Below are 15,424 nucleotides of genomic sequence, written 5' to 3'. Positions count from 1 at the left end.
ATCCAAGTGTAATGTTTTCATGTGTAAATTAAATTCAAATTTTCGTCCAAAGATTTGTAAAACAAATGCAGGGTGACATTAATTTGGATCTTATTCTTGACTTATAGCTGTGGAATTCTTTTTGACAAGTAAATAAGTGAAAATATATGATACTAAGCAAGTGCCGGCAGAATAAGACTTAAGAAATGTAACTATGAGAAGTGTTGAGATATTTGTGTCCCTGAGGGAAAAGAAATTGCATGCACAAGCAACTCCCAATCAACAAAGGCAACAATTTTCTAGAATCCAACAACATTCCACCCAAAAGTACAGTCAGAAAAGGCCTTTGTCGTATACCAAAAGAGGCCAATCTTATTGCCATTGACAAACAGATACGAGAACTTCAACAAAAAATCAAAGAGAGAAGAGAATCTTCACCATTGAGGAACGACTGCCTGGTGTCTTCCAAAACGCTGAACCAATGCAATTGCATCCATGTATCGTCTACGCATATCTCTTGGCCCTCCTGTAAAGCTAAGTGGGAGAAATTTGTGTTTACCTACTTGTGAAGCATCTCTTTCACCTCGTCATAGAACATCTAGCAATCCTCCTAATACATCTGTTCTATATAAATCCGGATTGAAATAAGCAAAATCTAATCGTTGAGTTTCAATTTTTATCCATTGGTCAACAGTGTATTGTTGAAACAATCTTCCTGAATGTAGAATTATATTTTCATCATCTCGCATTTGAAGTTGGTAACAATAATATTCACGACAGGAGACACTATTTCTTTTACGTTTTCCTTTTTGCATAACTTCAGCTTCTATATCAAGAAATCCATCAATTGTAGTCATATTTGTTATGCTTGGTAATTGTTCATTTTCACAATATTTTTGTCTAGAAGAAGAAGCACCTAAAGGTTCAATTTTTTGAATACCACAATGCCATCCATTTTGACCATATGGAAATAACAGTGGATACTGCAGCGGATCATAACAACCGTAATAATAATTTACCAATTGACTCCTATTGCTATTTGTATATACACGAATATGAGGGGTGAGTGTATAGTTTTGAGCATCTTGCTCTACCCATATTCCAGCAACTTCTGATGCAGTTGGTAAGTTGTACACTCTTTGGTCTAAACCAGCATCGGATTTTAGAGCAATGTAGAAGTTAGATAATTGTGGAATATTTATTAGTGACTTTAGAAATATGGAGTATGGATTAGCATTTAATATTTCCATCAGTTTTTGTACAGTACCTTCATTCAATTTGCTTGAACATTCTAATCGATTCCTCAATTCATTTTCACTATCAAAGAAATATAATTGTAAATTTCTTCCTTTCTCAGTAGCTAGTACTAAGTCATCTATAAAGTGATACATTTTTCCTTGAACTCGAAATGTGGATATACCTTTATATTTTTTTGCTAGTTCTTTGTCATAACTAACTCCTAGAGATGTGAATGCAAAAATGTTATTGTAAGTTTTTATATAAGTTCGAAACTGTTCAGATTCATTCGTATTTCCTAAATATAGATTTCTTAAAGTTGGCGGTGTTTGATGCGAAATAAGCCGCACAACACCATTGCCACAACAAAATGCTGGCGGCTCATACTCAAATCTTTTTGCAGTGCAGAATTTACACCGGGAAACATCTTTTAGGGTAGCATAATTTGTCATCGGTTGGATGATTTCCATGTAATTAATTTCTGTTGAACTACATCCTGCATAATGTAGTTAATTCTTAAAACTAATCTTAGTAGATAAAGATTATTTAGAATATAGCCTATCTAGCTATTTTACCTCTATTAAGAGTTTGCTCATGTGTAGACAATGTGGTGGTGCTGGAGCTAGCACCGATGGAGGCATTATTCTCGATGGCTGAGTTTGCCCGTCTGCCAGCCAGATAGGCATCTTTCTTATTGGATTGTGCCAGTTTATATAATTCACGCCGTCTAGCTTTTTTATCAGCGTGAGCTTTTTCAGAATTCAGATGATTTCTATTACTTTTGTCTGACATTTGTAGAACTGTTATCTATCCTGAATATGAGATATAAATTATATGTTTATTTTCATTTTCTTACTCATGCATAAAACAGTTAAAAATAATTATAACAAACTAAATTACATGCATAAAACAATTCAAAATAATTATAACAAACCAAATTATTCTTTGCAGAATTTAGTAAAAATGCAGTAAATTAATACAGAAGGCAAAAGAAAAACCATAATAACGGGTGGAAAAGAACATACCTGTAGCGCTGAGACTGCAGTAGTAGTAATTGCAAATTCCTATCTTCACACTGCACGCAAAAACTAATTGTAAAAGGAATTTAGTATTTTCAACAAGTTGTATCTATGAAATATCATCTCTAATAGTTCGTCTCAAGCGTATGATATTAGTGTAGCCATATGAATATATGAAAGCTTAGACAAACAAAACAACAGACTTATTAAACTGTAAAATACTCGAATGAAAATATTAGTATCAATCGGTAAGTCATAATGGCATTGTTAGCATATTATAGTTTGTATGAGCGCATAATCAGTATAGTTGGTTTTGGTAGATTTGATAGAATTTCTCTGATGAGGATGCTAAAGCTCTTTTTAAAGTGGGGAGAAACTGAAAACTGATAAGAAAACTTTCATATGATTTTTATCTTAAAGAGGTAGGAGGCTTAGCCGTTGTTACACTTAGAAAAGGTAAACCGAATTCAACTAAGACATCTATTACGAGCAATTATAAAAGGTAAACTAACTCCATTTAGAAAATATAGTCATGTTTTCCAGCAAAATACATTGGCAAAATTTTAAGTCCTAAACACAATGGCCATACTGCCTATAATTTAATACCTAAATTTGTGTATTTGCATTGCTCTTAAATAATCGATAAAATTTAAATCGTATATAATAATGTGAAATAATTGAAATACGTATAAAGCTAACTGACAAGTGGCAATATTTTTATAAACGAAATGAGAAGTAGGAACAGGTGTGGTGGATGATGTGTGTGTTACACACTAATTAACCCCAACCAAGGCTGGAAGAGTGGGTTGTAGCCATGGCCATGGAGAATTCCTACTTATTGTCTCTCTTTTGGTGGGTAACTATTGAGTAAGTTTTATCTGATATGAAAGTTGAGAGGCTACAGACTGCAAAATAGACAGCAATGAGAAACTATTCAATAGGAAGGATGGGATTATGCACAAGTAAGCCTCAACCTATGCCCGAAATCTCATACGCACTTATACGATACTAAGGTCCTATTCGAACTTATTTTATAAGTAATTTTCTACCCCTTTTCGGCCTACGTGGCATTAACTTGAAAAAAAGTCAATCAGCGTTGATCCCACAAGATAGTGTCACGTAGGCCGAAAAGGGTAAGTTGACGGAAGGTAATAGGACCTTAGTATAATATAAGTGTGTCTCTGAAATTTCAGACATAGATTGAGGGTAGTACTTGTGCATTATCCCGGAAGGATGGAAAATTTGACCTTGCCCAGCAAAAAACCTAAATAATGGAGGCATCGTAAAGCATTTATACTATGGTAACAACAGATATTTGGAAGTGATTAAACTTAAAATACTTCCCTACTAACACATTCCAGTTTGTTGCATTCACCATCCACCTCTCTTAATAAATTTAGCACAAACCCAAATACATCCAATTTTCTATACCTATTTTGACTAACATTACTTTAAGATCACCAACAAGAATGAATAATAGAAACACTATTAGTGATATCTCTTGATTGATTTTAGGATATATCTTGATTGCTCTTTCATATCTTAGTATCTCATTAGTGATTCAGTTTCTATTATGATTAGGAGAAGATCACAATACTTTATTAGTTGATTCTTTCCTTATTTGTTGTTTACTCTCTTGTATAAATACTCAAACATATTAATGAAATAAATACTTCTCTCCAACAGTAAAGTTTATATGGTATCAGGAGCCTAAAAGCTTCAGCACATACTTTTTTTCCCCTAAAAATTTGTGTTTTCCCGCTGCCATTAACAATGGTCTCAACCAATTTCTCCACTGAGAACATCTCAGCCACACATTTTCCTATATCTGTACCAAATTCTCCAATAATTCTCACCATGAATAACAATGAGCAGTTGATTAATACAATGTTGTCGCTCAGACACCTCTAAAGCTCAACAATACAAACTATCAGTCATGGAAATATCATAATATCAGTGGGAAACCATCCTCACTGCATACGATTTCTTTCACTTTATTGAACAACCACCAAGTTCAATAGCCACACCTTTTCATCAACGACAAGACCATCTCATCCAGAGTGCCATTGTTGCCTCTCTATCTTATGACATTGTTCCTTTTGTCATTGATGCCAAATCTTCATGTGCTCTCTGGCAAAATCTGGCAGCAACCTATGCGAAGCCATCAGACGCTCGTATAATGAGTCTTAGAGAGTCTCTAAGCAACATGAAAAAAGGTAAACTTTCTGTTAAATTCATATCTTCAGAATAGAAAACAAATCTGCAGCACTTTAGCCTCTGCTGGGGTTCAAATCTCAATGGATGAGCTCTTCCTTCATGCTCTTCATGGACTTCCAACCGAATATGACACTATCACTGCAGCTCTATGCGCCCGGGAAACTCCATTGACATTTGAAGAGCTTCATGAGAAGCTCCTCGATTTTGAGCAGAATCTCATTCGCTCATCTTCCTCTACCACAGTTCCAATTACAGCAAATTTTGCTGCCAAACCATCATATCACAACAACTGGTCTCGACCCAATCATGTTTCGCGTCCAGCAAACAACTCGAATCATATGGATAGACCTGCTGCTAACAATTTTGGTGTTCAAATGGCTGGTGAAAACAACCACAGGAATCGTCCTCGTGTTACTTGTCAGCTTTGTGATAAGCCTGGTCATCACGTGAAGCAGTGCCAAAAACTATTGGCAATTCTTTCTCTAATGGATGACACTAGATCAGATGGGCATACAAGAAATAATGCTCAGTCTCAAACACAACAGCCACGTGCTAACTACACAATTGCATACAAGAAATAATGCTCAGTCTCAAACACAACAGCCACGTGCTAACAACACAACTCAACACACCACCAATGATGAAAATTGGCTTGTTGATTCGGGTGCATCTCATCACGTCAGGCAGGATATCCAGAATTTGTCCCTTCACTCTGATTATGATGGCAGTGAAGACATAATGCTTGGTGATGGTAACGAACACAAAATCACTCATAGGAGATCCGCTTCTTTACCATCATCTTCTCGTCCTTTAACTTTGTCCAATGTTTTATGTGTGTCTAAGATGAAAAAGAACCTTGTTTCTGTTTATCAACTTTGTAATGATAATGATGTCTCTGTCACATTTTCACCTAATTCGTTTGTTGTGAAGGACCTTTGCACGGGGGCGCCTCTACTAAATAAAACCTGAAAATGGTGTTTATTTATGGCCTTCACCTCTTCCATCAGTGACTTATCCTCGAACCCTACCACTACGAGCACTGCAAGTGCTTCCAATTGGCATCAACGTCTCAGTCATCCGTCCTCTCCAACTCTTCGTCAAGTTTTCAAGCTTTTAGCTATTTCATCCTCTTTAGAAAAATCCTTCTTTGGTAGTTCCTGTAAATGCAGTTAAAAATGCATAAGTTACCTTTCTACAACTCTACAATAAAGAGTAATGCTCCTTTGGAATACATTTATTCGGATGTCTGGGGTCCTTCACCGAAAATTTCAGTAGATGATTTTCAATATTATTATATTTGTTGATCAATATACAAAATACATCTGGTTCTTTCCCATAAAACAAAAATCTGATGTATCCATTATATTTCCCAAATTTAAGAAGGTTGTAGAAAAGCTCTTTCAAAAGCCCATAATCATCCATCTCAGGTCCTTCTTTGCAGACAATGGAATATCTCACCTCCTCACTCCTCTACATACTCCTGAACATAATGCAACTGCTGAACGTCGTCATCGCCATATTGTTGAGACAGGTATCACCCTATTAAACAATACCGAGCCTTTAAAGTTTATAAACACTATGAAAAAGTCCACAACAAAGCGAAGTTAATATACGTGTAGAAGTGAAAGTGCATTACAAACTATATTGGATTGTACAGAAGTCAGGCTTGGTGACGGCAAAACAGGGTAGATAGAAACTATCTCCCACAAACTTGAAAATTCCACACTGTAAGTTTAAGAAATAAGAAACAAATAGTTGAACAGAAAATGTCTACAATAGAAGTTCAAGGAATACGAATAATAAGTCCAGAATCTCAATTCTCATAATGGTAGAAAAAGTTACTTTAATGAACCAATAATCTTGGTTCTAACAAAGCATACAACTACCTACATATATGATAAAGTAGCTTCTGTTTACCATCTAAGTTGGGCTAAGATACAAAAACAGTTTAACTGAGATTAGATTTAAATGACAGAAAAAGTTCTCCTCCTAGAGGTGACATTTTCCTTTTTGGGGTTGATATTTCCTCAAAGTGGCGTGTTGGCTCCATCTACATCAAAACAAATATGGAAAAGCAAATTGGAATTCTATGAGACTTTCCTATATTTTTGTTTCCAATTATTACCCCAAATAATTTTATTCCAAACAATGATAAAGTAATCCAAAATAAACAATGAAATTTCCCCCTCTTATGAAAGGGGTCCAAACTTGGATTAGCAATTCCTTTTTTTATAAAAAAAAGAATTGAGTTATAGATATTCTAGTTTTAATAATATTATGATAGTGTGGGTAAATGGATCTTTAAACATTATTCCAACATGAAAATGTACTAAAATTTAAGAAAATCTTATTCCACAAAGGAAAAAGGTATTAAAATAAAGGAAATCTTATTCCACAAGGAAAAGGTTTTAAAATTTAAGGATTTTTTTAAACTAAAACCTTATTCCAAAAGGAAAATGTATTCAAATTTAAGAAAAATGTATTAAAATATAAGGAGATCTTCTTCCACAAGAAAAATGTATTAAATTTTAAAGAAATAATTTAATTTTAATTGAAACAAAAATCTTAATTGGAGGTAAGATTCGAACTTGGGTCACTCAAGACAAGCATGACACTATTCACCACCAAACTACAAAACATTTATGTAAGCTTACGCATGTTTATTTAGTTACAAACTTCAAGATGGCAAAATAATAATAGAAAAAATGAAAATGTTCATATGGAGATTTAAATCTTGTAAAGCTCATCTCTAACTATTCTTACAACATCCAAAAGTTCCGGTGTTTTCTTCTCAAACTGCACTAAAAATTGTGAAAAGTTCTAGACGCAATTTTCCTTATGTGTAACTAGTTCCAAAAGGTATTGTGCTTCCTTACATGCACCTCGTTTTATTTCTTAAAAAAATAAAGACCAAATCAATCTTGAAAAAATACTACGAAATGCTCCTAGATGACATTAACACGTGAATGGCATGCTTTAGTCATTGATGGTGCCGCAGTTCTAAATAAAACGGCGAATTTTATTTATCAAAATAATCCAACGGTGAATTTTGTCGTTGTTCAGTTGGATAACAAAAGAAAAATGAGAGAAAATCAAGTAGGGTAAGCGAAAGGACGGAAAAGATATTGTGAAAAAATAATCCAACGGTGTTTTCTTCTCAAACTGCACTAAAAATTGTGAAAAGTTCTAGACGTAATTTTCCTTATGTGTAACTAGTTCCAAAAGGTATTGTGCTTCCTTACATGCACCTCGTTTTATTTCTCAAAAAAATAAAGACCAAATCAATCTTGAAAAAATACTACGAAATGCTCCTAGATGACATTAACACGTGAATGGCATGCTTTAGTCATTGATGGTGCCGCAGTTCTAAATAAAACGGCAAATTTTATTTATCAAAATAATCCAACGGTGAATTTTGTCGTTGTTCAGTTGGGTAACAAAAGAAAAATGAGAGAAAATCAAGTAGGGTAAGCGAAAGGACGGAAAAGATAAAAACATACGATTGAGGCTTTAGAATGGCAAACTTACCTCAATTTTTCTCCATCGGTGTCAGCAACTTCAGAGGAGGAGGTGGTATGTCATCATTGTCTTTCAGCGCCGAAGCACCACCCAATAAGGATCACAAAATGCAATCTGCTACACAACTTGTGTTTGTTCTCTACAACCCTAATCATCGTGAAAACGCTCTTCTAGAGCTTGACAAGGTTTTTATTCTTCTAACTGTAGAGGTTTACTTAAACATTTTAGATTGAGTATCATTTTTTCATTCAGTTAAATAGAATTAAGATTTACCTAAATATACTTACGACCTTTGTTTTCCTTTTCCAGAAGAAGCAACGTTACCCGAATTTGGCCACCTTGTTGTGGCACTCATTTTGGACTATCGTTGCACTTCTACAAGTACTTTGAGTAGTGTTTCATTGTAATTCTAGAGTTCACCTCATCTCTCATCTCTCGTCTCTCAGATGCACGTGAAGCTAAAGGACCACTCCACACTATAATTCTAGCATTTCTTTTGTGTGTTCATACACACAACTCTTCAGTAATAACAAATTACCTATGCTTCACTCTGCACCTTTAAAAGCTTGGAATAATAGAAAGAATATGAGTGACCTTTTACAACAAAATTTCAATTGGTATTACGGAGGAATTCAGATGGTTTAAATTCAAAAATGTTTTCTTTAGTCTTAATTTTTTTCCACATCTTTTAGAGTCTTAGGATAATAAAAGATGTTTATGAAATTTATGGTTTGGGAGGGAGTGGGAGTTAGTCCTACACTGGCCCATAGGTTGAAGGTCACGTCCCTTGATGCATCTTATACTCGGAGCATTGCAAGGTTGTTTTTTCAAAATAATGGAAACTAGTCAATTTATATCATTTCATTGTATATGTTTGGTTGCTTTATCCAAGGGGGGAGAAAAGGAAATAAAATGTTTGGGTAAAAGTTAGAATTAAATATACCGGGAATGTCTAATATAGAATCTCGATGTGCTTTCTTGTAGATGGTGTATGTAAAATGAAACAGATGGAGCCTATTTTTCGAGGAGATATTAACCCTGAAAGAAAATATTGCCACTAGGAGGAGAAACTATTATGTCATTTAAATTTTTGTGTCCAACAAGTAAACAAAAACTAATGTACTCCCTCCGTTTCAAAAAGGATGGCCTAGTTTGACTTGGAACGGAGTTTAAAAAAAGAAAGAAGACTTTTTAATCCTGTGGTTCTAAATTAAAGTCATGTCAAATGAATCAAAATGTCATTTAATCTTGTGGTTTTTAATATGTCACGTGAAAAGTTAAAATGTTGGCAAAAAAAGAAAAGAGTCATTCTTTTTTAAACAAATTAAAAAAGAAATAGGGAAATTCTTTTTTAAAAGGAGGGAGTATATTTTACCAGAACCAATATGATTGGTTTAGTTAAATAACTCTCTGCAATGATGAGTTTTAGATTTCATCATTTCTTCCCTTTCCAAATTTATTTTTAATGAGACAAAACCCAAATATGAGATTGTCCTTCATGTAAAATTAATTCAAATTTCAAAGAGTGACCTCCTCTCACTCACACACGGGCATTACCTTTTTCTACAAGGTAAAATATTATAAAAAGATGTGGAAGCACTAATCATAAGTGTCAAAATTAAAATTGTGCAGATTTCTAACCATGTCTAACATGGACTCTATTACATAGATAAGCTTGTGCTGTAAAAGCTAGCAAAAATTACATGTGCTTAAAAGTGACATTCTTAGGACAAGCACAAAATTTAATTGCAAGAAGAGTTCCAATAAAATACCAAAAATATCACAGTTGAAATTTTTTTTTAGGAATAACTTTAAATCATTTCATTCAACAATTAGATAATATCACGTTAAACACATTACTAGAGGAAAAAAGTTTTGCCTCTAAAAATTAACAAGCATACATAATGATTACTAAGACATCATTCAGCTTGCAGCAAAAGTCACCAACCAGTAAACAGGGGTATGACTTGAGTCAATTTGACGCTAAGTATACAAACATAACTAGCTTTAAATGAAAAAAGGTTTGATAAATAACAATTAAAACCCCTTGTACGCTAAGGTTGAGGCTGTAAATTAGAAGCTCTTTACTAGAAGTCAATAGGCCTGCGGACTCAACTCTTTGATTCCACATAATCACATTTTCAAGTTATAATAGACATCCAGAGGAATAGATATAGAGAATTCGTATAGCCAACCTAACTAATTGTTAGAAAATCTAAGAATGAATCATTGAGAATTCACCAGATCATTGATACAAAAATATCCAAATATCAAACCCGACTTCTATATACTCCCCACAAACTAGGGACTGAGACATAGTTGATTGATACATTGGTACTCTACATCCAGAAAAGGATAAGGAAAATAGAGTTTTCATAAGATCATTGGCCAGAACAAACTTAAATAGTAAAAAAGAAACTGACGACCCAGACATCATTCACATCAAAGCCACAATCCAAATATACAGCCCGCATTATAGACTCCATAACGTCTGCAAGAACCTTTAGTTTTTTTATCGTTCCTCCATAGAACTCAATATCCTCCTCTTGTTGCACTGTTGTCACAAACTCCTTCACTTACATCAAATTCAAATCCTGTTCTATTACAATTCCACATAGGAACTATTGTAATCAGTTTGACAATCTAGTGCCAATGATATGAGCAATTACGCACTATTACCAAAGGAAAATTTAGTGTCATATGCAATGGCTAACTGGAATCTTCACTATTTGAAACAAGTACGACCTTAGATGTTCAAGGACTCACAGAAAGGAAACAAAATGGACATACATATCGGATAAGATGCAACTGCCGAACTAGACTAGCCAGACGAAAGAACTTTTTCGATTAATACATTTCGTAATTATTGGGAACTTACTCATATGAGCAATCCATACAGTAACTGCAAGGAGTTCTCCCAAGTTCATATTTTATGCTTTGCCTACCTCTGTATAGCTAGTTACTCCGTAAAGTGGAGGAGTCTATTGAAATTTAGTGGTCAAACTATACTTTTGTGTGTTCGTGTAGTTATATATACATTTATTAAGACCTTAAAGAGTAAAAGGGATGACATGTCTACCCTCTATTTCAAAAGGTTAAATTGTCATTTCCCTTCCTTCGTGTAATTAATATTTGAAGAAAAAAATACACAAAATTACCCTCACAAACTTATCCATAAAAACCTATTACATGATTTAACTTTATGGGCATTCCTTTACACCCTATTCTCGAGGGGTTATTTATCCTTTTTATCCAATTTTTTAACATTAACATACGAGGCAGAGGTCAAAATCTGACCAATGCCATCACTAGGTGGATTTGTCTTAATTTTGTTGAAATATTTACTTGTATACACTCTCTATTATATGCTTATATAGATACTTTGATAGTTACTCCCTACACCCCGAAATACTTGGCACTATCCACTTCTCGATTGTGAAATATATGAACTTTGACCAACAATTGAAAGATATATCTTTTCACCACATAGATATAAGATGAATTGCAACTTATAGTATTGTATGTATATCTTATGAATATCTAATTTCAATTTCAAAAAATGAAATTGTTCCAATCCAATTTAGCTCCAAAGATTAGTCAAATTGATTCTCGAAACCCCAAAAGCCACAACTATTTTGGGACAGAAGAAGAAAATACAACAAAAGTTTAACTACACAACAATGTGAAGTAGATGCATATAAGTTAATACTAGTTTGTACCTTTTCATCGACTATTTGACGCATCACGGATGAGGCACTTGTAGAGGACGTGTTGGACTGCAACTCTAACAAGTTTTTCCGTACTTACATCTGCAGCAGAGAGGTATGTTAGCTTGCGACAGTCAACGTCAGGGTAAGTCACGAAGAAATAACTAGAAATAGCTATGTTGAGAGCTGGTAATTAGAAGCTGAATTAGGACAAGAAGAGTGAGTAAGAGCTTTTCTAGGAGCTTCCAGCTCTTAACTCAATAGTTCAATAACCCTCCCATTGCCCTTAGTGGTATTGCCGTGTTTGTAATTTCTTCCTTCAGCGACAGCAACACAACTTATTTCCGTCGGCCACCACCGCGCAATTCTCTGAAGGAGCTCGCGCACATCGAGACTGCTTTCCCGAAAAAAAACTGACTTGTATCAGAGAAAAGTGCAACAACAAATTCAATCACAACTGCACATTTTACACTACAGACATAGAACTGTCATTTGCACAAAAAAGGGAGCAACTTCATTGAGGCGGCTGATTATAAGACGTTGGTATAGAAATCAAAATCCAGCTATACATGTCAAACCATGTGATTGAATTTTGGCCGCACCCAACTTTGGTTTTGCTATGTGGTATTGCAAGAGAACAAACAAATTACGGAACCAGTAGTTTAAAAATGTAAAATGTGTGTTACTGTTTCTTCCTATGAGTGGGTGGTTCGAATTTTTGCTTCTTAGTTCCCTCGCTGAGGAGCGCAAATGTTGAGGGCTTCTTTTTAGGGCAGGATGAGACAATCAGTGTGCCAAGCTTTTGGGAATAACGGCTTTTGTAGCTTAAGTCTGAAAAACTTATGAGCAAACTAGCATTGATTAATGAGAATCATATGTAATGTAAGGAGAAAGTACAGAGAGAAGCTTGTTTAGTTGTAGTGCTTATATATGTGTGCACCTTGAAAATGACAATTTGATATACATTTTCGACTGTCATGGACAGTAGTTAGTCAGTCAACATTTCCGAGACCGTTGCTGTTAGTGTACCACTGTTATGTGTGAGTCAAGCTCGAAACGGCACCTGTGAGCAAAATAACAACAAAAACAAGTCATGGTATATTCATATGTCATCAGCTACATTGTAATAACTGGCCAAGAAATGAGAAAAAAGGTTCTTGATGTTTCATTGTATATATCCGCGTAAAATAATTAATTTGTTTGATATTGAGGTCAAACAAAATGAAGTAGACAGAGGAGAAGCCATGGAAAAAGTGGTTATATTTGGGTGAGAAATAAAATCATGGCATAATACATGCCCTAAATTTGGCTTCAAATTTTAACTTTGATCTCGACCTTTCAATAAATAAACACAATTGACACAGTCCGACTCAAATGCACCAATTAAAACAGCAAATCGATTGAAAAAGTGCAAAATAAGAAGATTTTTCAGGCATAACTCGCACAGACAAACAGATCCGACATCGAATGCCGATGCAGCAGCAAAATTGAATCAAACCAGCAGAAGGACTCAGAGGAAGCAAATCTTCTAACAAAAATGGAAGAAGATACATACGGGAGCAGGAGAAAGCATCGCCAAATAAATCCGATTAAACCTAGGTAGAATGCAGTTTTGTTTGTAGGAGTGTATTCAGTGCTTAATTAGGACAGACATGTGAAAGAAGTTAGAAAGCACCGCCTATGAGCTAAACAACAATACAAGGCATGAAAAGACGAATATACCCTTCTATATGGGCTATTTGACTTTTCGTTGTTCCTACAAGCATTCTTTTAGGGCGGTGCTTCGTGGCCATTTTTAGATGTACATAGATGTCCTAATTAAGCAGCAAATGTACGTCTCTCTGGAGAAACAAGAGTAGCTATTGTTGGTTGTCATGTGTACTCCTTCACAGCGTATACTCATTTTTTGCTACCTCCTTGTTGTTCATATAAGTGTTCCCTCTTACGCGATTATTTGTGGCTTTTTCAGATGTATATAAGTATTTTTTGCTATATCGGTGTATATCTCCTCTTAATGTTAAAACTTTAAAAAACAAGTTATAATAATTACTATATTTCTATTTTTATATATTTTCCTATTATATAGAAGAGCCATGAATTAGGACGACCAAGACTATTTTTGTAATTTTACACAATATCTGAATTCTAGAATCATCTGTGATCGCTCGGATAAGAAGATGTTAAAGACTTCCCAACACACACACATATGTCTAGAAACATTCATATGTCTTTCACTATTTTTAGCTTTCAAGAATTGTCTCTTAATCTTCATCAAGAATTTCTATTATATAGAAGAATCATGAATTAGGACGACCAAGGCTATTTTTGTAACTGCACAAAATTCAATTTCTAGAATCATCTGTGGTCGCTTGGCTAAGAAGATATTAGAGACTTCCCAACACAGACACATATGTCTAGAAACATCCATATGTCTTTCACAATTTTTTAGCTTTTAAGAATGATCTCTTAATCTTCATCAAGAACTTTCGATTCTTTTCATCCTCACAGTGAATTACATTTCAATCTTCGAATTTGTTCATCATTTAATTTTATCAAAGTCTTTATTCGTTTTTTCTTCGTGTACTTTACATAACTCTTGGGTTTCTTTAAGAAGAGTATAGATGAAAGTTTTAGTGAGTTGCATGTCAAATTGCTTCTTCATCTATCACTACTAAAAAAAGGCCAAAAAGAGACCTAGAAAAGGAGACCTCAAAAATAGGTCTATAATAAGAGACCTCATGAGGTCGCTATTTGAATTAATATCTTTTAATTTTTTTTTAATGTAGGAGAGACCTCGTGAGGTCAATTTAATGAATTTATTTTTTCCTATACCTGACTTATTTCAAATTTTTAAATTTTTAATCTAATTTCTCATAAAATTAGAGACCTCACGAGGTCTGTACTTGCTAAATTAAAAATAATAATTTAATTTAATTAAAGAGTTAAAAAATAAGAGACCTCATGAGGTCTCTTAAACAAACAAAAAAACCCTAGCCAAAAATAGCTATCTCTTTCTTCCCTCTCTCTTTCTCATCGTCCCTCTCTCTGTCATCGTCCCTCTCTCTCTCTTTCATCGTTCCTCTCCGCCAGCATTCTCCATCTTCTCTCTCCGCCATCGTCTTCTCCATCTCCATCTCCGCGTCATCTTCTCCATTCTCCATCTCCGCCGTCGTCTTCTCCATTCTCCATCTCCTCTCTCCGCCGCCAGCTCCATCTCTGCGCGCCATTTGCAGTCGGGCCTCAGCAGGTGGAGGTCGCGCCTCCTCCATCTCCGCCGGGTCGTGCAGCAGCAGCAGTGGTCGACGTTCCCAACCCTTTGACTCCAGGTAAATTTTTTGAACAAACTAGTTCTTTGAAAATAAGTTAGTTCTAGTGTTAACTTTTTTCTTGAGGGTAGAAAGACGAGTGGGATTGGGATTTTCTTGGTTGTTGAAGGGACGAAGAAACAGAAAGGTTCAATCTTTGTGTGTTACAAGTAGTAATATTAACAAGTAACATTGTAATAATGTCATGAATATTTTTTGTGGTCTATGTAAGAACCTTGTTATTTTTTGCATTTGCTTCGACTACTGGTTTAGTTATTTTCTATCTCATCGTTTTTGGACTGTAGTCTTTGTGGAAATTGGCAGAAGTTTTTCAAATCTATTTCTACTACAGCTACATGGAGTTTCTCTCATTAACCTTAATGTGAAAAGCTTGTGGAAAATTATAGAATGTGACTCACAAGTTTGAAAATTATCTTTGATG

The 15,424-nt window shown here is 34.7% G+C and overlaps 1 protein-coding gene across 1 annotated transcript; it reads right to left on the bottom strand.

Annotated features, from left to right (window-relative positions):
* Positions 1 to 566: 566 nt before the first annotated feature.
* Positions 567 to 13,568, bottom strand: LOC107014340. The gene is made up of 8 exons (XM_027915586.1): positions 13,233 to 13,568; positions 11,690 to 12,740; positions 7,980 to 8,171; positions 5,910 to 5,990; positions 4,262 to 5,608; positions 2,241 to 2,303; positions 1,791 to 2,027; positions 567 to 1,711 (listed from the first exon to the last, which is right to left on the bottom strand). The coding sequence occupies exons 7-8, from the start codon at positions 2,005 to 2,007 to the stop codon at positions 567 to 569; spliced, it is 1,362 nt and encodes a 453-aa protein (XP_027771387.1). The 5' UTR covers positions 2,008 to 2,027; positions 2,241 to 2,303; positions 4,262 to 5,608; positions 5,910 to 5,990; positions 7,980 to 8,171; positions 11,690 to 12,740; positions 13,233 to 13,568.
* Between the last annotated feature and the right edge of the window lie 1,856 nt (positions 13,569 to 15,424).

Source organism: Solanum pennellii, chromosome 3 (genome assembly GCF_001406875.1).
Source record: "Solanum pennellii chromosome 3, SPENNV200".
In the NCBI taxonomy this organism is placed as follows: Eukaryota; Viridiplantae; Streptophyta; class Magnoliopsida; order Solanales; family Solanaceae; genus Solanum; species Solanum pennellii.
The sequence above is the reverse complement of the archived record's forward strand: the minus strand, read 5'-3'. Positions and strand labels throughout refer to the sequence as shown.

Bases quoted from the DNA above. Each gene is read 5' to 3' on its own strand.
- LOC107014340 (XM_027915586.1), bottom strand. From the start codon at position 2,007: ATGTCAGACAAAAGTAATAGAAATCATCTGAATTCTGAAAAAGCTCAC. The intron at 1,712-1,790 runs GTAAAATAGCTA...TACATTATGCAG, and splicing joins TGAGCAAACTCTTAATAGAG to GATGTAGTTCAACAGAAATT.